Source organism: Haliaeetus albicilla, chromosome 24 (assembly GCF_947461875.1).
Source record: "Haliaeetus albicilla chromosome 24, bHalAlb1.1, whole genome shotgun sequence".
Classification (NCBI taxonomy): domain Eukaryota; kingdom Metazoa; phylum Chordata; class Aves; order Accipitriformes; family Accipitridae; genus Haliaeetus; species Haliaeetus albicilla.
Genome location: NC_091506.1, coordinates 17,015,585 through 17,040,407, shown reverse-complemented (window position 1 = coordinate 17,040,407; position 24,823 = coordinate 17,015,585). Strand labels below are relative to the sequence as shown.

Genomic DNA, 24,823 nt, shown 5'->3' with positions numbered 1-24,823 from the left:
GGACATGGCTGGTGCTAGCATCACCGAAGTTCCTGGTGTCACCCCAGGCAATGGGACATGGCTGGTGCCAGCATCACCGGGGGTCCTGTTCCCCCCCCCCCCGGCAGCGGGAGGCGGCAGGAGGTGCGGGCAGGACGCTGCTGCCCGTGCTGCCTTAAGCGCCGGAGCCGGGAAACGGGAGTTTCTGTTTCTTCCCCGGTTTCGGTTTTCGGTTTTCGGTTTTCGGTTCCCCCTCCGTCGGCTGGAAACGAAAGTGCGAAGGGACCCCCGCGGTGGCTCTGCCCTGCCCCCCCGGTCCCTCCCATCCCCCACGCGGGGCCGTGGGTGCCGTGGGCATCCCGGGTGCCGCGGGGTGGGTGCCCACGGGCAGCCCAGCTCGCCTGCGCTGGGTCATCCCGGGAAACTGGGAAGAGCCAAAAAACTGAAACTCGGTCCTGGAGACGCAGGGCAAGGGCAGGCAGGGACAGGACGACCGGCAGGGGCCGCAGGCAGGCAGGCAGGGGTGGTGGGCAGGAGCAGGGGCAGGCAAGAACGAGAAAAGGAAAGGGACAGGGGGTAGGGGCAGGAGCAGAAAGGGGAGGGACATCAGGGCATGGGCAGGAGACGGGCAGGAGGGGGACAGGGATGGGGCAGGGACGGGCAGCAGCAGGGGCAGGGACAGGCGCAAGGATGGGGATGGACGTGGGGTGCAGCTGGGCGCAGGGACAAGGTTAAGGGTACGGGCAGGGACAGGGGCAGGGCAGGGGAGAGATGGGCAGGGACAGGGGCTGGCACAGGGAAAGCAGCAGGACAGGGACAGGGGTAGAGATGGAGCAGGGACAGGGGCAGGGATACAGGCTGGGGCAGGGACAAGGACAGAAACAGAGATACAGGCAGGAGCAGCGACATGGCCAGGGCAGGGATATGGGGAGGAGCAGGGATGAGTGTCCCCTTAGTGTTGGGTGACAATGGGACGGGGACCAGGACAGCAATACAGGCAGGGGCAGGGGTATCAGCAGGGATACAAGCAGGGATAAGGGCAGGGGCAGAGGTAGAGACAGGGACAGGGGCAGAAATGGGGACAGGAGCAGGTATTTGGGCAGGGATGGGGCAGGGATACAGGCAGGGGCAGGGACAAGGATAGAATCAGAGATACAGGCAGGAGCAGGAGTGGGGCAGGAGCTGGGGAAAGGACAGAAGCAGGGATATGGGCAGGTATGCAGGCAAGGGCAGGGATATGGGCAGGGACAGGGACACAGGGATGTGGGCAGGGAAAGGGAAGGGACAGGACTAGCAGCAGGCATAGGGGCACAGGCAGGGGCAGGGACGGGTGTCACAAGCACTTCACACCTGGCCCTTGTGCCCCCAGGAGCAAGGTGAGAACGACAAGTCATTCTTTGTTTGCACCAATGGGGTGTCCCAGCCAAATCGGGGCACCCCAAATGTGGTTTCACACATGGCTCTCATGCCCTTCAAGTGATGGGGTAAGCATGGCGCGACCAATCCCCACTCCCCCCCGACCTGCTTTGCAAAGCTGCTGCAACTCCATGGTGGCGGCACTCTTCTTCCTTCCTCGAAGTGTCCCTGGAGCCGGTCTCGCTAAGGGTACTTATCTGTGAGGCCAGCTAACGGGAGGGTCTCAGGGAGGTGTTGGAGGGGCTGGGCTGCTGGCCTTATCGCGGCAGTCCAGGGGTAGCCTTCGTCCTTTGTGGTGAGGCTGTCCTCCTCCTTCTCCTCGTATCTATCTGGGGTCCTGTAGCCATGCCTACTGAACTGTAACTAGGCAGTATACAACGTAAACTATAGACATGTATCTCTTTGAGAAAGTTCATATCGTTTCAAACTATAAAGACTAATTGGTACGATAGCTAGGGAATGAGATTTTCCTAGCAAGATGCAGGCAGGGGCAGGGACAGGGGCAGAAGAAGGGGTATGGGCAGGGGTCTGGGCAGGGATAGTAACAGGCCAGGGGCAGAAATAGTGACTGGAGAGGGACAGGGGCAGGGATACAGGCAGGGGCAGGGGTACGGGCAGGGAGTGCGGTGCGGGCAGAGGGGCAGGGGCTGGTCTGTGGACACGGGCAGGGAGTGCGGTGCGGGCAGAGGGGCAGGGGCTGGTCTGTGGACACGGGCAGGGAGTGCGGTGCGGGCAGAGGGGCAGGGGCTGGTCTGTGGACACGGGCAGGGAGTGCGGTGCGGGCAGAGGGGCAGGGGCTGGTCTGTGGACACGGGCAGGGAGTGCGGTGCGGGCAGAGGGGCAGGGGCTGGTCTGTGGACACGGGCAGGGAGTGCGGTGCGGGCAGAGGGGCAGGGGCTGGTCTGTGGACACGGGCAGGGAGTGCGGTGCGGGCAGAGGGGCAGGGCCGGGCAGGGGGACCAGGGCCGGGCCGCAGGCACGTGCCGTCAGCGCGCGCCCGCTGCCCCGCGCGGCGCGTGCCGGGAGTTGCAGTCCGCGGCCCCGCGCGGGGCGCATGCGCGGGTTGGCGACGGGCGCTCCCAGGGCGCCGCGGGGCGCGGGGGGGAGGGCGGAGCCGGAGGCGGGACAGGAGGCGGGGCCTCCCGCCCGGGGAGGGGCGCGGGGTCCGCGCGCGCCGGCCATGCCGCGCTCCCGCCGAGCCGCGCGCCGTGAGTGGGGGGGCTCCGGGCGCGGTGCAGGGCGGGAAGGCGGCGGACCGGGGAGGGCGGCTGGGGATGGCGGGGCCGGGAGGGCCCGGGGGGGCGGCTCTGCGGCGGGGCCCGCCGGGCCGGGCCGGGCCGGGCCGCGCCGGGCCGCCCTGCCCTGCCCTGCCCTGCCCTGCCCTCCCGGCAGCGGGGCGCGGGGTCCGCATAGGCCCCACGGCCCGCACAGGCCTCAGGCCTCCGCCGCCCCCGCGCCGCCTCTCCCCCGTGCGGCCGGGGCCGGGCTGACAGGGGCCTGTCCCCGGCCTCCTCCCCCTCCCCCGCAGGTGGCCCCGGCAGCGGCCGGGCGGGCTCGCCCGTCAGCGAGGAGGAGGCCGGCAGCGAGGTGCTGAGCCACTGCAGCAGCGCCAGCGAGGGGGCCAGCCCCGCCGAGGAGGGCGCAGGTGAGCCCCGGGGGGCTGCCCCGCTGCCCCCTTCGTGTTCCCCCCCGTGGGTGGCGGTGCTGCTGCCGTGTCTCCTAGCCGTGGGGCCCCCCGCCTTCGCGCCCGGGCACCTCTGTGACATGGGTGCCGCCCCGGCAGGGAGCGAGGCGGCAAGCGAGCAAGGCCAGGAGGAGGAGGTGGAGGACAGGCTGAAGGAGCACATGGACAACCTCCTGGACAAGAGGTGAGGAGCGGCTGTCACCCCGCCGTGGGCCCGCTGCCCGGTCCCTGCTGGCACTGCTAGCCAGGGCCAGGGACGTGCCCCGTCCCGGGCCGTCCCACCCCATGACCTCCCGCGATCTCTTGCAGCGCCAAGACGCGGCAGGCGGCACTGCAGAGCCTGCGCCTGGCCTTCTCCTCCAAAACCCTCTCCGAGTTCCTGCTGGAGCGCCGCCTCACTCTCACCGACTCCCTGGAGAAGTGTCTCAAGAAAGGTCTGGGCGCAGGCAGGTGCCGGGGCTGGGGTGGCGGGACCGGTGACCGGTGTCTGAGGGAGGTCTCTCGTGCTGCCTGCAGGTAAAGGGGAGGAACAGGCGCTGGCGGGCACCGTCCTCACCCTCCTCTGCCTCCAGATGGGCTCTGGCCCGGAGGCGGAAGAGGTGTTTCGCAGCCTGAAGCCCCTGCTTGTCAGCGTCCTGACAGACAGCACAGCCAGCCCCAGCGCCCGGCAGAGCGTAAGGCCTGGCCCCCTTTCTCCTGGGTGTGGGGGGCACCTTGGTGGTGGGGAGAGCCCAGGCAATACCTTTGCAGGCCTCTGCAGTCACGGGAGGGCAGCAGGATTGGGTGCTGTGGGGAGCAGTGGGGTAAAGCAGGGGCACTCTAACCCTGCTTCCCCTTGGCTGGGTGCTGGATCTGGCCTGGCACTGCCTCCTCTAACTGCCTTTTCCTCACGTCTCTCGCCAGTGTGCCACGGCCCTGGGCATGTGTTGCTACATTGCCGCTGCTGACCTCGAGGTAACTGTGCCCGGGTGTTGTCCGTACCCCTGCCAGAGGGCATCCCAGGGGCTGCCATGCCACCCACCCTCAGCCCATGGTGCCAGGGCAGCTTGGAGCTGAGCTGGGGAAGGGGCACAGGGAAATCAGTGACAGCCCAGGCCCCTTACCTGGGCAGTGTGCAGCTGAGCTGAGGGGGGGAATCCCACCTTGCAGAGATGGGGTGTCCTGAGTGGAGGAGTCTCTCCTGCCCTGGGGAGGTCCTGGTGCTCCTGGGCAGGGTGGGTGCCCTTCGGTCCCCAGTGCACAGCTTCACTGTGGCATCTTCCTGGCAGCTGTGGTCTGACAGTGGGTTTCCCCTCTCCAGGACCTGGTCTCATGCCTGTCCTGCTTGGAGGGTGTCTTCAGCTCCCCCAGCGCAGGTGAGGGGGGCTCGGCACCTGCCCACCATGGCCCTCTGCACTGCAGTGCGCTCCAGTCGTGGTCCCTGCTCCTCACCATCTGCCCCCCCTCCCACATCAAGAGTGTCTTGGACAAGTGAGTGGGGTGCGGGGGGTGCAGGGCCTGGTGTGGGGCAGCCGGCTGCAGAGGGGGGAGCCTCTGGGATGATGCCTGGCCCCCCGACTGCCCTCCTGCCTTCCTGTCCCAGTCACTGGCTGAAGCTGCCCCCGCTGCTGTCCAGCAGCAGTGTCACGCTCCGCATCCTGGCTGGGGAAGCCATCGCGCTGGTCTTCGAGCTGGCCCAGGACGTGGAGGTATGGTGGGGTGCTGCAGCAGCAGAAGGCAGCCGGTGGGCGGGCAGCAGAGCAGCAGGGAGCTGCTGGCACCGGCACCCTGCCTGTGCCCCAGCTAAGCTGGCACTGACGGCGTTGGGATGCACCAGACTGGCGTCACCAGCAGGTGCCCAGGCAGAGGGGCTGGCCCCGGTGGTCCCCCCAGCGCTGTCCTGGCGATGGCAGCAGTGGGCAGTGCATGGAGCCGCATCCCCTCCAACCCCCCCTGTTTTTTTGGCAGGAGGACTTGTGCCACCAAGATACAGAGTTCCTGCGAGCCCAGCTCAAGGTTTTGGCTACAGAGAGCAGCAAGTACCGAGCCAAGACAGACCGACGGAAGCAGCGCTCCATCTTCCGGGACATCCTGCACTTCATCGAGGTACTGGAGGCTGGCGGTGCCCTTCCCTGCCGAGGCTGTGGCCGTGCAGCTGCTGCCCAGCTGCCTGGTGATTCTCCTCCGCTGAGAGCCAGGGGACGCACAGGGCTGGTGCCCAGGTTATTGCTGATGCCCCTCTCTCCGCTCAGAGCGGGGAGTACCAGGAGGAAACCATCCGATTTGGCCTGGAGTGCATGTACCTGGACAGCTGGGCACGCCAGCGGACCTACCAAGCCTTTAAAGAGGTGCTGGGCTCCGGCATCCGCCACCACCTCCAGGTAGGGGCCGGGTAGCCGCACTGGGGGGTGCTGGACCAGTGCTGGCAGCTGCTGACAGGCCCCTGCTTCCGCAGAACAATGAGCTGCTACGGGAGATCTTCGGCCTCGGGCCTCCCTTGGTGCTGGATGCGGCTGCTCTGAAAGCCAGCAAGGTCTCCCGCTTCGAGAAGGTGGGTGCCGCCACCCAGACTTGTGCCCACAGTCCTCTCCCGTGCCGCTGCCAGCTCTAGCCGAGTGCCTGCATGTGGTGGGCGCCAGTGGAGAGGTGGGCAGAGGGGCAGCCCCTAACCCATCTCTCCTTCCCTCCCCTCCCAGCACCTCTACAACTCGGCTGCCTTCAAAGCCCGCACGAAAGCCCGGAGCCGGGTGCGGGACAAGCGGGCGGATGTGCTGTGACGGGCAGAGGGGGGGCAGAGCCCCCAGCCCACCTGGACTGCAGACCCAGCACTGTGAGGGGCAGGTGCCCCCAGCCCTCGGGCTTTTATTCATGTACAGCAGAGTATTTAATGCCTGGAGCTGCCCCACCAGGGGCTGCCCCCTCTTTTATTTTTTTAACCAAAAAAAAAAGGATAAAAGGAGAGCAGGGGGGAGGTTGCGGTGTGCTGCTGTGTGCCTGCTCTGTGGCTGGGGCTCTGCGTGGCACTGCGGGAGGGGGTCATACGGGGCTCCTGCAGCCCCTTTCAGAGGCCGGGCTCATGTCCTCCCTCCCCGGTCCCACAGGGGCATCAGGGTGGCCTGGCACAGCCCGAAGGGCTGGGCGGGAGGGCAGAGCTGTGCAGGGCTGCGGGGCAGCTGGCCCTGGTGTCTGTGCCTGCGGCAGGAGTGCTTCCCCAGGTCCCCCCTGCCACGCTGGGCACAGCCCCCATCTCCGCAGCCAGCCTGGCCCCCACGGGCGGTGGCAGAGCGGCATGGGGTGGCAGGCTCTGCCCAGCCCTGCGAGCTGCCCGCTCTGAGCCCTTTTCCAGCCAAATGCTTTATATGAAATAGTCCTCTTGTGGGAAATTAATTACAGGGGGGTGGCACAGCAGGCAAATCCCGGGGCTGCCTGTGCAGCCCTGGGGGCCACTGCCCAGGTGGGCATGGGGCTGCACCAGCTGGGAGTGCCTGCCACCCCGGGAATGTATCTATGGTGGTGATTTTCTAAGACTTTGATTACAGGAGGTAATTAAAAGGCTAATTGGAGGGTGCCTTCTGCCTTGTTGTTAAGAGGAAGGGCTGTCACTGGGGTGGGTGCCTGTCCTTGCAGTCATGTCCCTTTCTCTCGCAGCCTGGGGCAGGGGCCAGGATTGCCTCCCCCACCCCCTGTGCCCCGTGGGGCAATGCTGCCAGGTTCGAGCGGGATGGGGGGCTGGTAAGGCTGTCCGCTCCCCCCTCCCGCCCTTCGGTGCCCCTTCCTGTGGTGGCCCGGTGCCTGAGGCAGGGCTGGGAGCGGCTCACCGGTGCCCGCTGGGCTCGGCGCTGGCGTTGAGGCGAGCCCAGAGCTGCCCGCTGGCTGCCCGCAGCTGGCGCATGGCGTCCTCCTGGCTCTCCAGCCACTGGGCCAGCGCCCGCACCGACTGGCTCTGCAGGACTGCGGGGAGAGGATGGGGACAACCTGGGGATGGGTGGCCCGGCCTTCCCGCAGCCCCCACCCTGGCCCCCCGCCCTGCCCAGCGCCACGTACCACTCAGGTAGATGGCCAGCGTGGCCAGGACCAGGCTCGCCAGGGCCAGGAGCCCCAGCAGGGCCAGGAGCAGGGGGTGGCTGGGGCTGAGGCAGGGGCAGGGGCTGGCAGCAGGCACGGGTCGCAGGGTGGGCAGGAGCGGCGGGGGGCCGGGGGGCACGGGGCGAGGCGGGGGCCTGCGCAGGCTGCTGGAGGGAGCCGGGCCGTTGCCTGCGGGCAGGGGAGAGAAGAGGTCAGAGCCCAGCCGCTGGCACGGCCAGGGCTGGCATGGCCCCTCCTCGCCCCACTCTCACCCTCGGCACCCTTCTGCCCGCCCGAGGCCCAGTGCAGGTCGCTGATGGACTCCACGGGGCGCAGGCTGATGGCTCCCGTCTCGCTGCCATCGGGGTCCCCAGGCTCTGCCGGCGCGGCACCCTCGGCCCTTCCCATGCCGTCTGCTGGGAGCGGAGGCAGAGGGTGAGCATGGGCCCTGCTGGCAGCCCCTGCCTGCCCTGGGCACCCCTATGGGGACCAGACCCCTCCCGGAGGTGACCCCAGCTTTGATGCCAGCTCGGTGCTGTGCCAGGGCAGGCAGCCAACGCCAGTGTTCCCTCGGCACAGGCCTGTGGCCGCGGGCAGGCGAGCGCTGGCTGTGCCCCCCCTGGCCCCCGTGCTGTCATCGGAGCGGTTAGTGGTTGCCTGGTGGCCACGATCCCAGAGCCTCGTTAGTGGGGCTGGAATCCGGCCCTGGCTTGGGGGCAGGAATGTGCCACCCCCCCGGGCCCCAGGTAGCCACGGCACCTCGGGGCTGGCTAGGGCTCCCCCAGGCCAGCTGGGAGCTGACGGGGCAGGGGCAGGACAGCGCCAGCTCCAGCCTGCGGCATGGTTTGGCTTGCCCTGTGGGCACCGTGCTCATGCGCTGCTTAGGGGTGCACGGATGGAGATGTGGGGTGCATGCCATGCCAGGGGATCCTGGTGCCCACCATCCAGGTGGGCACATTCCCCATGGGAGCAAGGGGGCTTTTTGGAAGTAGGCATGGCTCCAGCACCATCTAGGGAAGCAACCATACCTGCACTGGGGTAGAAGAAAAGGCTTTTTTTGGAGGTGTTTGTGCGTTTTTGAGCAGCGGGCAGGGCCCAGGCGCTGTGCCCACAGCAGAGCAGGGCAGGGTGGCACTGTGCCCATTCCCAATCCCTCCCGGGGTCAGTGGCATGTCGCAGGGCAGCGTGGCGCCGTGCCGCTGCCGGCGGGGTGGTGTGCGCCGCCAGCCGGGTTGGCAGGCGTCAGGGCTGGGGGGCCTCAGCTGGTGCCCAGGGTCCTGCCGGACCCTCCTCAGGTCTCTGCCTGTGGCTGGGGGCTGGCCCATGGGTACCCCCATCTCCCCTGCATCCGCTCCCCCCTGCCTGGGGTCATGGCTGGTCCTGTAGGTTTGGTGCAGGGGGCTGTGCCAGCCAGGTACCTGCCCCCCTCCCCAAACCCTGCTGCCCTGTGCCTGCAGCCCTCCAGGACCCCCTTCTTCCCCAGGCAGGCATCTCTGCCTGCAGCCCCTGCAGCAGAGTGCAGCATTTGGCCGCTGCTTCCATCCCAACCCCATGGCCTCGTGCCACCCAGTCCCCCCCAGGGTGCCAAGGCCCCCGCCAGCCCCCAGCCCGCTCCCCAGCGTACCTTCTCCAGCCTCCCTGGGCATGGCTCCCTGTGCCTGGGCAGCGTGAGTGGGCAGCGAGGCAGTGTGGGGCCCCTGGGAGCCGGGCACTGGGTTCCCAGTGCGCCAACTGCGCCGCTTAAAATAGGACAGTGAGAAACACGGTTGGGGGGTGGATAAAAATAGCCGTGGGGAGGGGGGCCCAGCGGTGCAGTCAGGGCTGCCGGCAGCATGGTGCTAGTGTGGCAAAGGGATAGCAGCATGTGGCAGTGCCCCATGCCCCTCCTTCACGGAAAAAGGGGCTGCCAGCTCCCCGTGGCATCAGGGCAGAGCCTGTGCAGGGAAACTGAGACACCAGTGGGCCCATCCAGAGCCAAACTGCGGTCTCTGCTGCCTCTCAGCAGCAACAGCAATTGTGCCCAGCCTGAGGGCACCGGGAGCCCCCCCAGTTTTGCCCACAAGGACCATGCCAGCTGTGTCAGGAGGATTTATTTAAGTTAATGAGACCATAGGAAACACCAGGCAGCAGCACTGCTAGGGTAGGGGACCATGGCGGTCCCTGGCCCTGGTCACCAGCCCCACGTGCCCCGTGGCAGGCAGGTGTCGGAGGGTGGGAGATCATTCTGCCCGTAGAGGCCATGAGCGTGGGTGGGTGCCAAGCAGGAGGCAGCAGGGCCAGTCTGGACCCGCTGGGCACAGCCCTTGCCGGTCCAGCCGCGGTAGCAGTGGCAGCGGAAAGAGGCCGGTGGGCTGGCGCTGGGGCCAAGGTGCAGGAGGCTGCCCAGGTCATGGGGCTGCCGGCGCACGCAGCGCCCATGCCCGTGGCACTGCCCGTGGCTGCACTCCCGGGCTGCTGCCATCACGTTGGCCACGTAGGGACCCAGGGTGGATGTGAGGTAGTGGCGCAGGCTGGCACAGCTCTCCTGCGGGGGGAAGCACCAGTGAGAACCTGCCTTGGCACTGGGGTCCCTCCGGCCACCCCTCCCCGGGGGGCACAGGAGACGTGGCCGTCCTGTACGTCCCATGCCCACGCCACCTCCTGCTGCCCGCCGCGTGCCAGCTGCAGTGCAGCAAGGGGCCGTACTCACAGCCGAGTGGGAGTACGACAGGTCTCCCCAGAGCACGAGTCCGGCCGCACCCAGCGCCGCGCTCTCACCGATGGTGTGCACCAGGTCAGCCTGCCAGGGAGAGAGAGAGAGACATGACCGGGCTAGGGGGCACAGGCCGCGTCCCAGTGCCAAGCAGGACCCCCAGCACACCCGCTGCCAGCCCTGGCCCCGCGGTGCTTACCAGCTCCAGGAATCTGTGTGAGCGGCGGAAGGAGAGGCGGGAGTAGGCGACCACGGGCAGGAGGCCGTCGGCCCCGAAGGCGGCCACGCGCAGGGCCTCGCGCAGCCGGTGGTGCACGTAGCGGCGGCGCAGGGCGGGCGGCAGCGCCGGCGGCAGGTAGATGCTGGGGTAGAGGGCTGCCGAGGCGGCCCAGAGCCAGCCCAGACGGTTGTTGCGCTGCACCTCCGCCGGCCGGCACTGCCCGGTGTAGTTGGCCTCCTTGGCCCAGTTGCCGTTGAGGCAGTCGGGGAAGCGGTAGAAACCCCAGAGCCCCCTCGGGCGCAGGGTCCGTCCCAGCAGCAGGGTCTCCTCCATCAGAGTCTGCGCCGCCTGCTCAAACTCCCGCCGGGCCAGCCGGAGCCGCCGCCGTGCCGGCAGGAGGCCGTGCCGGTCCCGTACCCACTGCTCCGAGGCCACCCGGTAGATCCGCTTGGCCCCCCAGTTCTGGGCCCAGAGGGGCCTCCACTCCTCCCAGTCCACCACGGCCAGGCCGCGGAAAGCATGTTGCAGGAGGAGGCGGATGTCCCCGGCCACCCTGGCGAGGTGGGCGCTGAGTGGGACCCGCTGGGGGATGCCCCCGTTGCGGGGGATGCCCTGCTGCGACAGGTAGGGGTACAGCCCAAACTTGTTCTTGTAGAAGATGGTGATGTTCTGGCCGGCGAAGCGGCCGTCCTGGTTCTCCACGATGCCGTAGTCACTGAGGGGCAGCCCCACGCCGAAGCGGCGCTGGCAGCGGCCGGTGGGGATGTTCCACACCACAGTGAAGGGCTGGCCACCCGCCAGGGGCTCCGGTGCTGGGCTTTCCCCACTGACTGTACCCAGCGCCAGGCAGGCCCAGAGCGCCAGCGCCAGCACCATTCTGCGTCACCGGCTGCCTGCGGGGCCGGCACCCTGCGGGGAAAGGAGAGTGGCAGGGGTGAAGTGGCAGGGCGCAGCGGGCACCCTGGCTGTGCTGGCACTGCCACCCTGGCACGTGGTGGGCTAGGATCAGCCACAGGGGCCGGGCTGCCCCACAGGCACGTGCTGCCCACCCCAGAATCCCATGGGACTCAGCAAATTGAGGGTTTCAGGCACCTTGTGCCTCAGTGCCACCAGCGGGCACCTCTGCCCGCTGCGCCCTGGTGCGCAGAGCCCCTGCCTGCACCACCACAGCCATGGCATGGCTCTAGTGTGGCACTGCAAGCTGCCGACCCCGGTGCCTCAGTTTCCCTGCTGGCTCCTAGCCCTGCCCGTAGCGGGGGCACCATGACCCCTTCTTTCCCATTTTGTAGCAGGGCCTAGCCAGGCTGGGTGCTCTGCTGAGGGACGGAGTCCCCCAAGAGGTGTGGTGGAGCCGAAGGGGCAGCTCTGTCCCCCCAGGCCAGGCAGGGACAGGGGGGGGGGGCTGGCTGCCCCTGCCTGGTGCCGGCCAGCTGCCCAGGGCGAGGGGATTAGGCCGGAGATGGGCCCGGGGGCTGCGTGACACAGCAAGGACAGTGCTAATCCCCCGGCACGGGGCCCAGCCGCTCTCCCTGACCTTCCTGCTCCTGCGCCTCCGGCTCTCGCTGCTGTCAGCTGCCTCGGGGGGGGGCCTGGCCGCCTGCCCCCCTCATGGTGCAGTGCAGGGGACCCTGCAGCCCACCTCACCCTCCTAGGGCCTCCTCCCCCTGGTGCCCCTCCAGCCATCGTGTGCCTCGGTTTCCCCAGGCTGCTCAGTGGGGACAGTGGCAGCCACACTGGCGGAGACGGCATACTGTCAGCCCCAGCTGCCCAACAGCGAGTCCTCTGGGTGGAGGAGACACTGGTGGGACTGTGCAGCGCTCCCAGGACCAGTCCCAACCCCAGAGCCTGACGTGGGCCCAGCTCACTGCCATGCTGGTGGTTCCAGGGCTCCGGCCAGGTGAGCTGGGGGGCGGGCGAGAGTGGATCCGGTGTGCCCAGACAGGGCAGGGTGTGGGATCCGCATCCCCACCAGCACCCACCCTGGCAATGGGACCAGGGCAAACCAGGGAGGTTGGGAGAGCTGGTGTCAGCCCCGAACAACGGCAGGCAGTCAGGCAGCACTGGGGCAGGCAGCCCCTGCCCACACTGCTTTTAATCACCGGCTCGGGGCCCCGGCCCCTCAGATGTCCTTCTTCATCCAGAAGATGGGCAGCCCTTTGGCGTCGCGGTGGGGGGTCTCCAGGAGGCTCTGCCCGCTGCTCTCAGCCAGGACTCCCCTTGCCCAGATCACGGTTGGTGGGGGGGGCGGGGGGGGAGCGGCGGGGGGTGGGAGGGGAGGAGGGGGGACAGAGGGCACCCTTGGCCTGGTGGCGGTGGCAGTGGCAGTGCCAGGAGGGGCGGAGAAGAGCCGCAGCACCTCAGCAGGTATGGCGGGGCTGAGGAACCCCACGCTCTGCACCGGCTCGCCCAGGACAAAGCCCAGGTGGGCATAGAAATGCTGCTTGTCGTGGGTAGTAAGATGAAGGCAGCTGAAGCCCCGGGCCCGGGCCCACCGTTCGGTGGCCTCCATCAGCTGCCGCCCATAGCCCTGGCCCCGCAGCGCGCGGGCCACCACCACGCTCTCCACAAAAAGGTCGCGGGGATGGCCGGCCACGCGAGAGAGCCGGACGTGGCCCACAAGCTGGCAGGGACCCTCCTGGGCGGCGAGGGCCTCGGCAGGGCCCCGGCTCCGCAGCAGCAGCAGGCAGATGGGGAAGGCATCCGAGGAGCGCTGGAGCGTGTGGAGCCGCGACGCCCGGCTCTTCCCCCACTCCTCGCCCAGCAGCTTGGCGCAGGCCTCCAGCAGCTCCGGCCTCCGGTGCAGAGGGACCAGGCTGAGTTCCTCCGACATGGAGCCCATTCTTCTCACTGACAGGAGACCAAGTAGGCCATAGCTTAGAGGCTGCAGGGGACGGGCTGCGTGTGTTGCCCCGGCCCCGGCGCAGGCATGGCTCCCCAGCAGCACGGCCAGATGGGTTTGCAGGGGTTAGCGGCAGGTCCGAGGTCAAACGACAGCACCGCGGCAGGGGAGCGGCGCATGGTTCCAGTTCCAGGTGCCCATGCTGCGAGACCTGTGGGCAGGTCTGGCACTGCCGAGCCAGCAGAGGGGCAGGGGCAGGAGGCACAGGGCTGGCCTTGCCCCCTCCCCAGGCCTGCCACCAGCTCCTGCCACCTGGGCACCCGCCTGAGGCCAGCCAGCTCATCAGACATGCATCCCCGGCCTGCAAAAGAGGGCTGCAGTGCCATGGAGCTGAGCAGACCCCAGCCATGCCGCGCCAGTGCGAGGGCTCAGGGGGGACCCTGCTGGCCTCCGAGGGGGCAGGACCCTGCCACAACTGGTGAGCGGCAGGGACCCTTCTCCCAGCGTGGCAGCCATTCCCCTTGCGAAGGACAAGCCGCAGGCATAGGGCAGGAGGAACTGCTGCACCGGCTCACCAGCTGGGGTTGAGCAAACTGCCCTGCTTCCCTCTGTGGTGGGGGGAGGGCCTGGCCCTGCCCCCCCCTACCCTCAGGGTGCCCCCAAAAGTCACCCCCCCAGCGCCAAGGCCCCCAGCTCCCAGCCTGCATTCCCTGCTTTGGAGGCCCGCCAGCTCCCCGAGGCCCCATCAGCACCCCCAGGTGGGTGATGCTTTTCCTTCCATCTCTCCAGCAAACCCATGCTGGGACCCCACCAGCACCCCTCTGCACTTGGAGGGGGGGGCCCCAGTGGAGGGGGAAGCCCCCCTCATGCCTGCCCTCCTGCCGCTTCTGCCTGCGGTACCGCACCAAGCTTCAACCACCCGGGTGCCTGGTTCCTCCCTATGCCTGCCCCTCTCCAGGCCCTGCCCAGGGGCATGGGGCTGCCCACTCTGCCTGCTGCTCACTCTGCCTGCACTCACCCTGCCCACCTCTCACCCTGTCCGCTGTTCCCGCCGCTCACTCTGCTCACACTCACCCTGCCTGCTGCTGCCGGCTCCCACACCGTCAGTGCCTGCGCGGCAGCGCGGCAGGAAGCAGCCCAGGCTCGCGGCCGACCGCAGTGCCTGGTTCTGCTTCCCCAGCATGAATGACACGTCTGTCCAGGGCACCTCCCCCAGCACCCAAAACAGACTGCACCCCTGCACAGGGCAGCCCACCCTGCCTGCACCCCCCATCACTCCAAACCATGCTACACCCACACACAGTGCACAAACCTGAATGGCACCACCCAGCTGATCACTGCGCCCACCCCACGGCTGGACCTCCCAAACAAGTGGCTCCCAGCCCATCACTGACCATCCCTGACCTGTCACTGACCCCATCATTGACCCCAACACTGACCCCATCACTGAGCCCATCATTGACCCCAGCACTGACCCCAGCACTGAACCCAGCACTGAGCCCATCATTGACCCCATCACTGACCCCATCACTGAGCCCATCATTGACCCCAACACTGACTCCATCACTGAGCCCATCATTGACCCCAGCACTGGACCCATCACTGACCAGCACTGCACCCATCATTGACCCCGTCCCTGACCATCATTGACCCATCCCTGACCCCATCATCGACCCCATCGCTGACCCATCACCGGACCCCTCTCCCCTTCCCCTTTCCCCCTTCCTTCTTCCCCCGCTCCCCCGTTCCCGTCCACCTTCCCGCCCGTACCGACCTGCCGGCCCCGGCGCCGTCGGCGCCGCTTCCGCCGTCGAGCCTTCACTTCCGCCGCCGCCACTTCTCGGCGCCCGAACCGCGCCCCCTGGCGGCCGGAGGCCGCGTCCCGTCACGCCACCCTTTTGCGCGCATGCGCATTGCGCCGGAGCGCCGTCCGCCCTGCTCCCCGCCGCCGTGGCCCGACCCGCAGCCTCCCGCTGCCCACAGGCCTCTCGCCTCATCTCTCGCCCGTCCCCACGCACCGACCCCTCTGTGCCCACGCCACCTCGCTCCCAGCCCTACCACCCTGGGCGTACCGCCGCCCCCCAGCACCCCGGGCCGGCCCGGGCCCCCGCGCCCGCTCGGACGGCCCAGCAGGCCCGGGCTGGGCCCAACGGGGCCGTAGGCCTCGGGGAGTGGGAGAGGGGGGAACCCCCCCGTCCCTGGTGGAACCCTGCCGCCTGCCACGGCAGCCATAACCGGGGGGACCCAGCTGACCCCAAGAGTCGCAGGTTGCTGCGGCTGAGCGCATGGGAAGGCCTCTGGTGTCCCTGTGTGCCCACCTGCCTTCGAGCGAGGGGAGCCCGGCAGGCCTTGTCCCAGGCCTTGTGTGGACGAGGGAAGAGCCTCGGCGTGCCTGAGGGCCTGGGGCCTGCGCTCCGGCTCGGCCTGGCCATAGGTAGGGGCGGCACCAGGCCCTGGGGGTGAAGGGACAGAGGACAGAGGGGTGTCTGCGACAAGGGGGATGCTCCCATACAGACAAACCCCAGCCCCATAGCGGGAGGAGGAGGAAGAGGGAGCCAGTCCCATCCCCCCAGGGCGAGGAGGGGTCCATGTGCTCCGGGGCAGCCAGAGGGGTTCTGGGGCGGGGGGATCAGGGGGCTTAGGGGAGTGACATTGGGGTACTTTGCGACACCCTGTGTCACCCAGCTCTGCTCCCACAGTGTCTGGGAGGACAGTGTTGGGACAGGATGGGAGCGAGGAGGCCCCGAGCACAGCCACTTCTGCCCCACCGCCCCTGGGGTACAGGTGGTCCTCCTCACCCCTTTCCTCCCTCCCTCCTGCAGGATGGCAGAGAGACCTCCTGGCCACGTTAGGCAGGCCTGGGAGGAGAAGGATGGAGCTGCCCTGGCTCCCAGCTCCGGGCCAAAGCCCGATGAGATGCGCAAGGTCCAGCTGCTGCGGGCAGGTGAGTGTGCGGGTGCTGTGGAGCAGGGGGCTGCCCACCCTGCCCTGCCCCGTCCTGTGCCAGGCTCGCGTCCCCCAGCCAGACTGGCATCAGAGCTCCCACAGCGCAGTGGCCAGGAAGCTAGCTCTGTTATGGCATTCCTGGGACAGGGACTCTCCCTGTGCCCTGGTGCCAGCATGTCCCTCACCAGAGCACACCAGGGCCCCCTCCCTGTGCTGCCCTCCAGCATCACAACCTCTCCCCTGGGGCACACAGGGGACACCAGTGTTCCAGCCTTGAGCAAGGGCTCGTGGCATCCCTGGGAGCTGGGCAGAGAGCTCGTGTTTTCCCTGCTGCCTGCCCCCCAGCCCTGCCTGCTCTCTCTTGGCCAGATCTGTGCTGTTCCGCCTTGGCTGTGCCTGGGGAGGAAGATAATACCCTGGACATCATTCGAGCCTTCCTCAGGAGCAGACCAAAGGTATCCGTGGCCACTTCTATAAGGCTGTGCCCGTGTCTCTCAGCCTGTCTTAAGGCCCCTGTCCCACGCTCAGAAGGTGCTGGGGGCTGTGCTGGGCCCCCCGCCTGGCTGTCTCTCCCCCCTGACACTGTCTGTCTGTCTCCTCCCCGGCTGGCAGCAAGAGGCCCAGAAGCTGAGGTTTCTGGCCTCCATCTGCACCGTCTGCAGCACCACCAGTGTGGACTCCACTGTGTGGGACATGCTTTACTTCTGCCAGCTGGAGGTGGTGGAGACCATCGAGGTGAGGGGACGGCCAGTCAGGCTGAGGTAGGGGCAGGGGCAGCAGGCAGCGACACAGCCCCAGGGGCACGTGAGGGCTTGGCCAGGCAGGGGGGTTGCGGATGAGCACTGCTCCGGGTCTCCATCCTTGGAGATGCTCCACCTGGGTGGCCTGGCTGGACGTTTGCAGGTCCCTTGGCCAGCCTGTGGCTCTGTGATGGGCACAGCCCTTCCAGCCATGGGGCTTGGGACCACTGGCTGCTGGGTGGGGAGGGCGTGCCAGGATGGGGGCACCTGGGCTCTGCCAGCCCCGCAGGCTCTTGCTGGGTGAAGGAGACTGCCCCATCCTGAGCTGTCCCACGCTGCTGTGCTCCCCAGGTGCTGCTGCAAGAGGAGCCCACTGGCCCCCAGGGCATCATGGTGCAGCAGCAAGCCATGCTGGCCATCACCTCCATGAGGTACCTGCCCCAGCCCCCAGCTTGGTGGCCCCGATGGCACTAGTCCCAGGTGGGGAGCATCCCCAGTCCTGGGTGTGAGAGGGAGGCAGAGAACAGGGCAGAGAGTGCCACAGGGTTTTCCTCGCAAAGGCGAGTGCCAGTGTCATGGGGGGTTGAGGTGTCCCCCATGGCATGGGGCTCAGCTCAGGTCTCTAAGCCCAGGGTCTGCCTCCTTCTCTGTCCCCACAGCAGAGCAGGGCTGCTTCTGCAGGAGAAGAAGAGCAGCCTCCTCTATGCCTGCTTCTGCAACATCTTCCACCTGCCTCCTCAGGAGGACACTCAGGGCCCTGATGCTTCACTCTACTCCAAGGTATGCCAGGGGGTGAATCACGGGGAGTTCCCTGGCTGCGAGGCCCCTTCCTGGGCACCGCAGGGCCATGGCCATCCCCTGCCAGGCTTCCAGGGCTGCCCTCAAGACTCTGTCCCCCTCACAGACCCTGGCCACAATGGACAGCATGCTGCAGGTGCTGGTATGCAGCGCCGGCACCCTCGGCATCGTGGAGCTGCAGAACATCTTGCAGGTCTGGCCTTGGCACAGGGTCCCCATGGGCAGTGACCCCTGGCTTGAGCAGTGCCTGCCCCCAGCACCTGGTGCAAGGAGGGGGGCAGGGAATGTCCCTCCTTACCAGCCATGCCCCCCACCCACCCCCCTGCCTCCTGGCTGCCACCAGAGCCCCTTCTCCTGCCCCAGCCCACCCCACCTCTGCAGCCTTGCCCGCTGCCCGTCCTCCCCAACACTGCCTCCCAGATGGACCTGCCTGTCTGGCAAGGGGAGCCCAGCCCTGGGGCTTTCCCCCTCCAGCTTCACCATGGGCCATATCCCAGAGCCCCCACCACAGGTCCCCAGTGAGGTGGTCACCCCAAAGCCTTGGAGTCCTTGGGTGGGAGGCAGAGGGATGTTTTTTGGTGTGGAGTGAATGGAAGGCAGCAGAGGCAGCAGAAGAAGCAGGATGCAGCAACCTGCCTGCCCGCAGCAGGTTGCTGTGAGGGGCAAGAAGGACACATGCCCCATCCCAGGCACTGCCCCAGAGCAAGCCTAGCCGTGCCATGCTGTGCCATGCCACCTCCCTGGCACACCAGCAGCTTTTCTCCTCCCAGCTGCTGCTGCCCTTCACCAATTCCCAGCTGGCAGAGGTGCAGGAGAGGGCCATGGCACGGATTGCCAGGCTGGCCAACTTCATCACCACCTACTCCCTGCCGCAGGTACCAGGCTCCTGGTCTGGGCAGCCCCAGTGCCCTGTCCCTGTGCCCCTGAGCCCCGGCACCTCCCAGGGAAGCTGGGCACCCAGCCAGCAGGTCGGGAGCAGGGGTCTTTGCCCTGCCCCTGTCCTGTCAATGCTCTCTCCCAGGGCAGGTCAGGGCTGCCCCGGGCACAGGCAGGAACTGGGAGCAGCTGGGGCTCACCTTGTGCCTGGGCTCACCTTGTGCTCACACTGCCTCTCTTCCCCCAGGTCTGCCCCTGCTTTGCACAAGCCATAGTCCTCAGGCATCAGTGCTCCAAGACACATCAGTTTGTGATGCTGGGGAAGCTGGTGGGGCACCTCACCCTCTGTTGCACCTGCAAGGACAAGGGGACCCGTCATGAGGCTGCAGAAGCTCTCCATCACCTGCACACCTTTGTCCTGCAGCAGAGAAGTAAGACAAGCTGTGTCGGGCTGGATCCCCCAGGCATGGGCAGTCAGGGGCCACTCTCCTTGTCGAGAGAAAGCCTTATCCAACCTGCCTGCCTGCCTGCAGTCTGAAAAGTCATTTCACCTTGCCCCCGCTCACAATAGCCCTGGACCCTCCCTGGGTATCTGCTCCCTGGACCTGTCTGGTGCCCTTTTTCTTTGCCAGCAACTTTTCTGCCCAATGCTCTCAGACTGCACCTCCACTTCTACACCCTCTCTCTGAGCACCCCATTTTTGCTCCTCCCCAGGCAGGTGGCCCTGGCTGCATGGCACAGAGCAGCTGCAGCTCCAGGAGGACTGGCAAGCAACGCAGCCCTGGCAGCTTTTGCAAACCAGCCACACCGGCAAAATCTTCTTGGTAAGAAGTGCCTTTGGCTCAGTGTGAGTGAAGAGACACCCGATGCATGGGGATGACAGGGGCTCATGCTGTTCCTGAGCAGGGGCTAGGCAAAGGCCCTCAGGGAGCTTCAGTTCCCTGTGGGACCCTGACACCCACCATCAGTCTCCTCCCCAGCGCAGCCTGGCTCTGTGTCCCGCTCTCACTGCACAGTCAAGATGCTCTGGGTGATGCTCTAGGCAACAAATCTCCCCTCCTCTCCTTCATCCTGCAGATGTTCACAAAATACCTCCAGCCCTCCGACCGGACAGACATCATCCTCATGGCTATCAAGAGCTTGAGAGCCCCAAGCGCCTACAGCATCAGCCTGGCTGCCCACATGGTAGATGTCCTTGTGGCGGACCATGCCTTCCAGCCGGGGCAGGTGAATAGCCCATGGGTGGCACAGCTGATGCTCCAGCCCACTGGGGGACTGTTCCTCCCCTGGCTCTGTGCCTGGCTAGCACTGACGCCGTCTCAAGCTGGCATACCGCAATAGGAACAGAAGCAGCTCCCAGTGGGAGCTGGGGAAATGGCCGCGCTCACCGTGCTGACATCCCCACTCCCACCTGTGTCTCCCCTCCAGGTGCTGAACATCGTGTGGGCCATCTACAGAAGCCGGCCCTCCGTCAGGGCGGTGGTAGCCTTAAAAAGCCTGGACAGGGCCCTGCTGGTGCTTATGGGCAAACACTCCAGAGAGGTGGTGGCCAGCCTGCTGCAGTGCTCCCCGATGTGCACCCAGTAAGGGGACTACCAGCCTTTGGGGCTCCTCTCACACTAGGAGAGGGGCCCCAAGACCCTCCCGAGGGATTTCAGCCTGGCCATCCTCTGGGGTGTCCCTGCTGACAGAGCCCCGTGTCCCTGCAGTGTCGCCATGGCCATGTGGAGGGTGATGATGTCTGAACCCCAGGCTGCAGAGAAGGTGCTGAGGGAGCTGCTCAGCTTGCTGATGAACCAGTCACTGCGCAAGACCTCCACCTCCACCAAGGACAACCCGCGCATCCTCTCCCTGGCTGTGAGTTGCTGGATGAAGCCTTGCTGACCTCCGGGGCTGATCTCAGCTGTCCGGGGCCCCTGCTCCCCTTCCCTGCCCACCCCAAGGCTTGACCTCCCCAGGGGTGAGGGGACATCTTGGCATCTGGGTGTCTTCTGCAGGCAGCCAGGACGATAAGCGAGATCCTCCTGCAGTCTGTCTGCCTGTGGCAGGTGGAGGCAATTTTCCCCCAGCTTTTCCAGGCGCTGCTTTTCCAAGTGTCATTCACCACAGAGCTGACGCTGCAGGAGGTGCACATCTTCTGGATGGAGCACCAACAGGATCGGCTCACTCCCATCAGGTGCTCCATCCTTTTCCTCTCATCCCTGCCAGCCACTCGGAGCCAAGCCAGGGGTCCTGGTGGGAGCTGAGCATTTCGCCTTGTGCAGGTCTGCGGTGCAGTCCATGAGAGTGCTGCTCTGCAGCATGGGCTTTGAGAGCCAGGTACTGGCCATCGAGGCGCAGGGTGGCTGGGACACCCTGCTCAGCTCCCAGACCCACCTCATGGGAGTGCGCATTATCGCCAGGTGAGAGCCCCTTCTCCCTGCTCCTTGGGGACAGGGTACCCCATGCCACCCCCTCCCTTGTGGTTGATGGCAGTGGGGTCCCCATTACTTGGAGAAAGTGGTACAGACTGGTGATGTCCAGGCTGGTGCAAACACCCAAAAGATGTGCCTGCCTGGCTCAGGCCTGACAGTGTCTCCTTCCCCGTCAGGGAGATGATGAAGATCCCAAGTCCCCTGTGCTCCACCATCTTCTGCCATCTGGCAGAGCTCCTCAGTACAGAGGACCCCACCTGGGAGATGGTCGCTATGGTCTTCTTCATTGAGGTGAGCCTGATGGCACCACTCCAAGCTCCCCCTGACGCTCGGTTCTCCCATGCCCACCGCTGTGGGGAAAGCTGGGGCAGCGGGTGGGCTCTGGTTGGTACCATGGAGGAGCAGATGAGCAAGCAATGTGCTGTGGTGTGGGGCATGGGGACTCTCTGCAATCCCTGCTGCCTCTGTCTGGGCTTGGTCTTGCCCTGCGTCCTTGTCCTGAGCTGATGGTTGGAGCCAGCACCGCACCTCACCAGCCTGTGTTTCAGATGCTGGACTGTACCAACCTCAGTGAAGAGCTAGACTGTGCCCTGGAAATCTTCCCCATGTATCTGCAGAGCCAGTGCCTGGGGATGCCCAGCCTGGTGCTCAGGGCCATCCTCAGGCTCACTGAGAGGCCTGACACAGTGAGTAGGGGGCAGCCAGGACAGCAGCCCAGGGTGGAACAGTGGGTAACATGGCAGCTCAGGCTTTCCTGGGCATTGTGAGCTGTGCTGGCTGCTGCCAGCTCTCCTGCCTCCCCGGCCCTCTGCCCCATGGCTGTGCCATGCCAAGGAGAGAAGCAGCAGTGCTGACGGGAACGGGCTCCCACTGCCAGCACGTCCCAGCAGGGATGCTGGCGGCAGAGCAACCGGCCTGAGCGTGGGGTCTGCAGGGCCTGGCCGTGAGGAAAGCTGCCCACCAGCCTATCCAGGGGGGTCTGGTGGAGAAGGGGGCAGCCAAAGGGCTGGCAAGGAGCCAGCGCTGTCTGTCCTCCCCCTCTGTGCCCTGCTCTTCCCGTGGGCATGCTGGTGAGCCCTGTCTGCCGGGACCTTGCCCTCGTAACCTGCGCTGCCTGCAGAGAAGCCAGCGGGGAGGCCGGTGTTCGTGGAGAGGGTTTTCACCCCTGTGATTGGTGGCTCCTTTACAAAAAGGAGGTGGCATGTCTCACACAGGAAAGGAAAGCCCTTGTCCTGCTGCCGTACGTTATGGAGCAGCTGCAGGGTGATGACAGTGATGCCAGCGCCGCGGCCCTGCCCGTGCTTGGCAACATGCTCCGGCTGCTGGAGGGGAAGACACTCAACCTCACTGCCCTGGCACTGGCTGACAAGCTCCGGCTGCTTTTCGACAATGTAAGGCTGGGGGAGAGCCCCATGCCCCCCTTACTGGACACCTCCATTCACGCCTCCCACCACAGCCCCTGTGCTCTGCAGGGGGATGCTTTGCCCCACAGTCCCCAGACCCCATTGCTGCCCTCGGTGGTTCCGTGCTGTGTCACAAACCCCCCACCAAGGACTCACTCCGGCTCGGCCTCCCTGCCGCAGCGGGGGACAGTGGTGGCAGGATGGCAGCAGGCGTGCTGAGCCCCACCAATGCACACCCTGCTCTGGCAGCATCCTCCAGCCTTCTGCAGGGTCTCCCTCTCTGGCCCTCAGCCCTGGAGACCCCAGTCCCCCTGGGCAGACCATCTGAATGCTGCAGCTCGCTCCCTTTTGGAGCAGGGCTGCCTGCAGCCGTTTTGGGGATGTCCATCTCCATGTCAGCCCCTTGCTTGCCATGGCTTGGGGCTGAGGTCCTCCTCCCCTCCTCCCCCAGGAGCTGGACACGGTGCGGGAGCTCTCCATCCGTCTCTTCCAAATCGCAATGGGGCTCGTGGTGGGTGCTGAGAAGAAGAAGATGAAGAAGAAGGTGTGGGACAGCCTGCTGCCGCTGCTCTTTCACCTACATGACCAGGACAAGAGTGTGGCCAAGGTGGGATTCCCAACCTGACTGGTCCTTTGGGGAGGGCAATGCTGACACTGCACTGTGAGGTCTAGCTTATTGAGTCCCTAGGAACAGGCAGAGCCCCCCTCCCTGCCCACTGCTGCCTTTTTCCTCCTGCTGCCTGGATGGATGGGGAGGTGGGTCCCTTTCCCACCCAGCTCCCTCCACACAGCCCCTGGCATGTGTCCCTGCAGCCCCAGAGACTGGGCTACAGCTCCGCAGCAGCCTGGGGCCACCAAAGCTGAAACGCTGAAGCCCCGACAGGCTTCCAGCCAGAGATGGTGGCTGCCCTTCTCTTCCCCTGGGGTGCTGAACCTGCTGGCAGCATCAGTCCCCAGCTGGTGCGTCTTCCCTGCATGGGCCAGGACAGGCTCTGAGCCCCACCAAGAGGGAGGACACAGGGTCCTGTGCCCCCCATGGTGGTGGTAGCATCTGTGCTGCTCACCAGGCCTCCCAGGAAGCCCTCCGCAGCGCTGGCCAGTTCCTGAAGTGGGGGCAGCTGGCGCAACTGGCCGAGACGGCGCAGGCATGGAGGATCTGCGAGTGCCTGGTAAGCACAGCCCCAACACCCCTGGGATCTGCCCTGGGTAAGCCCTGCCCCGTGCCCAGCAGAGGGGACCAAAGGCAGTGTCCCCACAGCTGCATGCACCCTCCTGGAACAGGCTCTGCTCCAGGCTGTCCTCACCTCCGGGGTCCCAAAGGGGACTCTGCCACCAGGACGGCACCCTAGCATTGCTTGGGAGCCCTCTGCTCCCTCCGAACCCCAATGCAGAGAGCAGAGAGCTGGGAATGTCCTGCTGGGGGGAAGAAGGGTGGTCGTTGGTGGGGCGATGGCCCAACGGGGGGGGCCACCTCTGTGCCAACTCTGCACCCTTGTCCTCTCCAGCTGGCCAGGAAGAGGAACAGGGCCAAGGACTACCTGTGGCAGAGCCAGACCTACCTGCAGAGCCCACAGGAGCCCCTGCGGTGGGAGGCTGTCAGGTTCATTGGTGAGCCCCTAGCCCCGGGGTCACTCTCTCTCCCAGGGTCCCTGTGTCCCAGTGCATGACCTGTGGGGCACCCCTTCACTCTCTCCCACTCCTGCCTGCACAGGTAGGGCTGGCAGGAGGCTCATCCATCCCCTCCCCGATGCTGCACCCTGGGGTCAGCCCTCCCCAGGGAACTGTGTGGCCAGACAGGCTGGGTGGTGGGTCCCTGATGGCCAGTGGGGTCCCTGACATGCTGTGTCCCCCCAGGACTCCTTGGACGGGATGTGGATGAGCACAAGAACGTGCAGTACATCAGAGAGAGTGAGTGAGGGCAGCGGGGAGGAGGAAGGACCTTGGCATGGAGCTCCCCCCCAGCCTGGGCAAGGGGGGCTCTGCTCCCATCTGTGGGAAGAGGGGTGTTTCGGGAGGGGCGTATTCCTGACCAGCAGCTTCCAGCTGAGTCATCTGCCCCCTGGTTCCCTCCTGGCCCTGGGAATCATGAGGTGCAATGTGCCCTGCCTGGAAGGGATACGGGGCTGTCACCTCACATCTGCTGCTTTGTCCCCACAGTCCTTCAAGGCCCAAGCAAAGACACCAGCCCCCTGGTCTCCTCCCTGGCAACTCAGACAGTCCTCATCCTCGGACGAGGAAGGCTGAAGTCGAGGTTTAACCTACCACGGCTGAGCTTACAGATGACGAGAGCACGGATGAGGTCACACTCAGTCCCCAGCAAGGACTCTGCTCAGGCAGAGACAAAGCAGGAGCCCCAGCCCTAGGATGCTCTGCAGGCTGGGGTATCTCCTCTTCCTGAGGTCTAACAGGAAAGAAGACACCTCAGCTGGAGGAGGACCCAGCACCCTCCGGAGAGTGGCAGGACAGCCACTCTTTCCAGTGGTCTAGGACAACGCCTGTCCACGCGCTTCATCTTTGCCATAAAGCACCAGCTGCTCTGCTGGGCTGTGAAACAGAGGGAAGAAGACCACGCCAAAGCCGAAGCCAAAGTTGAAACTGAAGCCTTCCATCCCTTCTGCAGGGCCATGCCGGGGTGAATCACTTTTTCTGCCTCCCACCGTCCAAGGATCCTGTGCTGCTTTGGGCTGACGTGGCCGAGCTCGGGAGCTACAAAGCCACCGATGCTCTGACTCCAGCAGCATCGTCCCCTCCATGTCCCCAGCAGGAAGGGCA

General features: G+C 66.3%; 5 protein-coding genes across 10 annotated transcripts; 3 read left to right on the top strand and 2 right to left on the bottom strand.

The window, feature by feature from the left end:
• Positions 1-2,489: 2,489 nt before the first annotated feature.
• IFRD2 (interferon related developmental regulator 2) lies at positions 2,490-6,626 on the top strand. The gene is made up of 12 exons (XM_069812367.1): positions 2,490-2,603; positions 2,924-3,040; positions 3,179-3,263; positions 3,389-3,513; positions 3,596-3,753; positions 3,983-4,033; positions 4,380-4,549; positions 4,662-4,767; positions 5,027-5,164; positions 5,311-5,439; positions 5,514-5,609; positions 5,755-6,626. Exons 1-12 carry the CDS (start codon positions 2,576-2,578, stop codon positions 5,833-5,835), a joined length of 1,284 nt encoding a protein of 427 aa, XP_069668468.1. The 5' UTR covers positions 2,490-2,575; the 3' UTR covers positions 5,836-6,626.
• HYAL3 (hyaluronidase 3) lies at positions 5,940-12,132 on the bottom strand. Of its 5 annotated transcripts, none has more exons than XM_069812362.1 (6): positions 10,015-11,963; positions 9,813-9,902; positions 8,748-8,862; positions 7,396-7,539; positions 7,103-7,312; positions 5,940-7,009 (listed from the first exon to the last, which is right to left on the bottom strand). In XM_069812362.1, exons 1-6 carry the CDS (start codon positions 10,909-10,911, stop codon positions 6,873-6,875), a joined length of 1,593 nt encoding a protein of 530 aa, XP_069668463.1. In that variant the 5' UTR covers positions 10,912-11,963; the 3' UTR covers positions 5,940-6,872. The 5 variants fall into 5 exon arrangements, with proteins under 5 accessions (XP_069668463.1, XP_069668464.1, XP_069668461.1 ...); XM_069812363.1 differs by having other exon boundaries at positions 7,396-7,536; XM_069812360.1 differs by having other exon boundaries at positions 5,940-7,312.
• On the bottom strand, positions 12,095-14,942 carry NAA80 (N-alpha-acetyltransferase 80, NatH catalytic subunit). 2 transcript variants are annotated; one of them, XM_069812370.1, is made up of 2 exons: positions 14,649-14,942; positions 12,095-12,882 (listed from the first exon to the last, which is right to left on the bottom strand). In XM_069812370.1, the coding sequence occupies exons 1-2, from the start codon at positions 14,869-14,871 to the stop codon at positions 12,155-12,157; spliced, it is 951 nt and encodes a 316-aa protein (XP_069668471.1). In that variant the 5' UTR covers positions 14,872-14,942; the 3' UTR covers positions 12,095-12,154. The 2 variants fall into 2 exon arrangements, with proteins under 2 accessions (XP_069668471.1, XP_069668469.1); XM_069812368.1 differs by lacking the exon at positions 14,649-14,942 and adding an exon at positions 13,949-14,483.
• Positions 14,943-16,939: 1,997 nt separating this feature from the next.
• Positions 16,940-19,821, top strand: LOC138681845 (uncharacterized). Its single transcript, XM_069769925.1, has 6 exons — positions 16,940-17,551; positions 18,129-18,233; positions 18,482-18,665; positions 18,949-19,058; positions 19,312-19,461; positions 19,663-19,821. Exons 1-6 carry the CDS (start codon positions 17,408-17,410, stop codon positions 19,819-19,821), a joined length of 852 nt encoding a protein of 283 aa, XP_069626026.1. The 5' UTR covers positions 16,940-17,407.
• Positions 19,822-19,920: 99 nt separating this feature from the next.
• Positions 19,921-24,806, top strand: LOC138690903 (maestro heat-like repeat-containing protein family member 7). Its single transcript, XM_069812365.1, has 11 exons — positions 19,921-20,091; positions 20,232-20,410; positions 20,499-20,636; positions 20,825-20,939; positions 21,197-21,334; positions 21,863-22,039; positions 22,503-22,658; positions 23,119-23,220; positions 23,557-23,659; positions 23,906-23,959; positions 24,209-24,806. The coding sequence occupies exons 1-11, from the start codon at positions 19,951-19,953 to the stop codon at positions 24,412-24,414; spliced, it is 1,509 nt and encodes a 502-aa protein (XP_069668466.1). The 5' UTR covers positions 19,921-19,950; the 3' UTR covers positions 24,415-24,806.
• Positions 24,807-24,823: the final 17 nt, after the last annotated feature.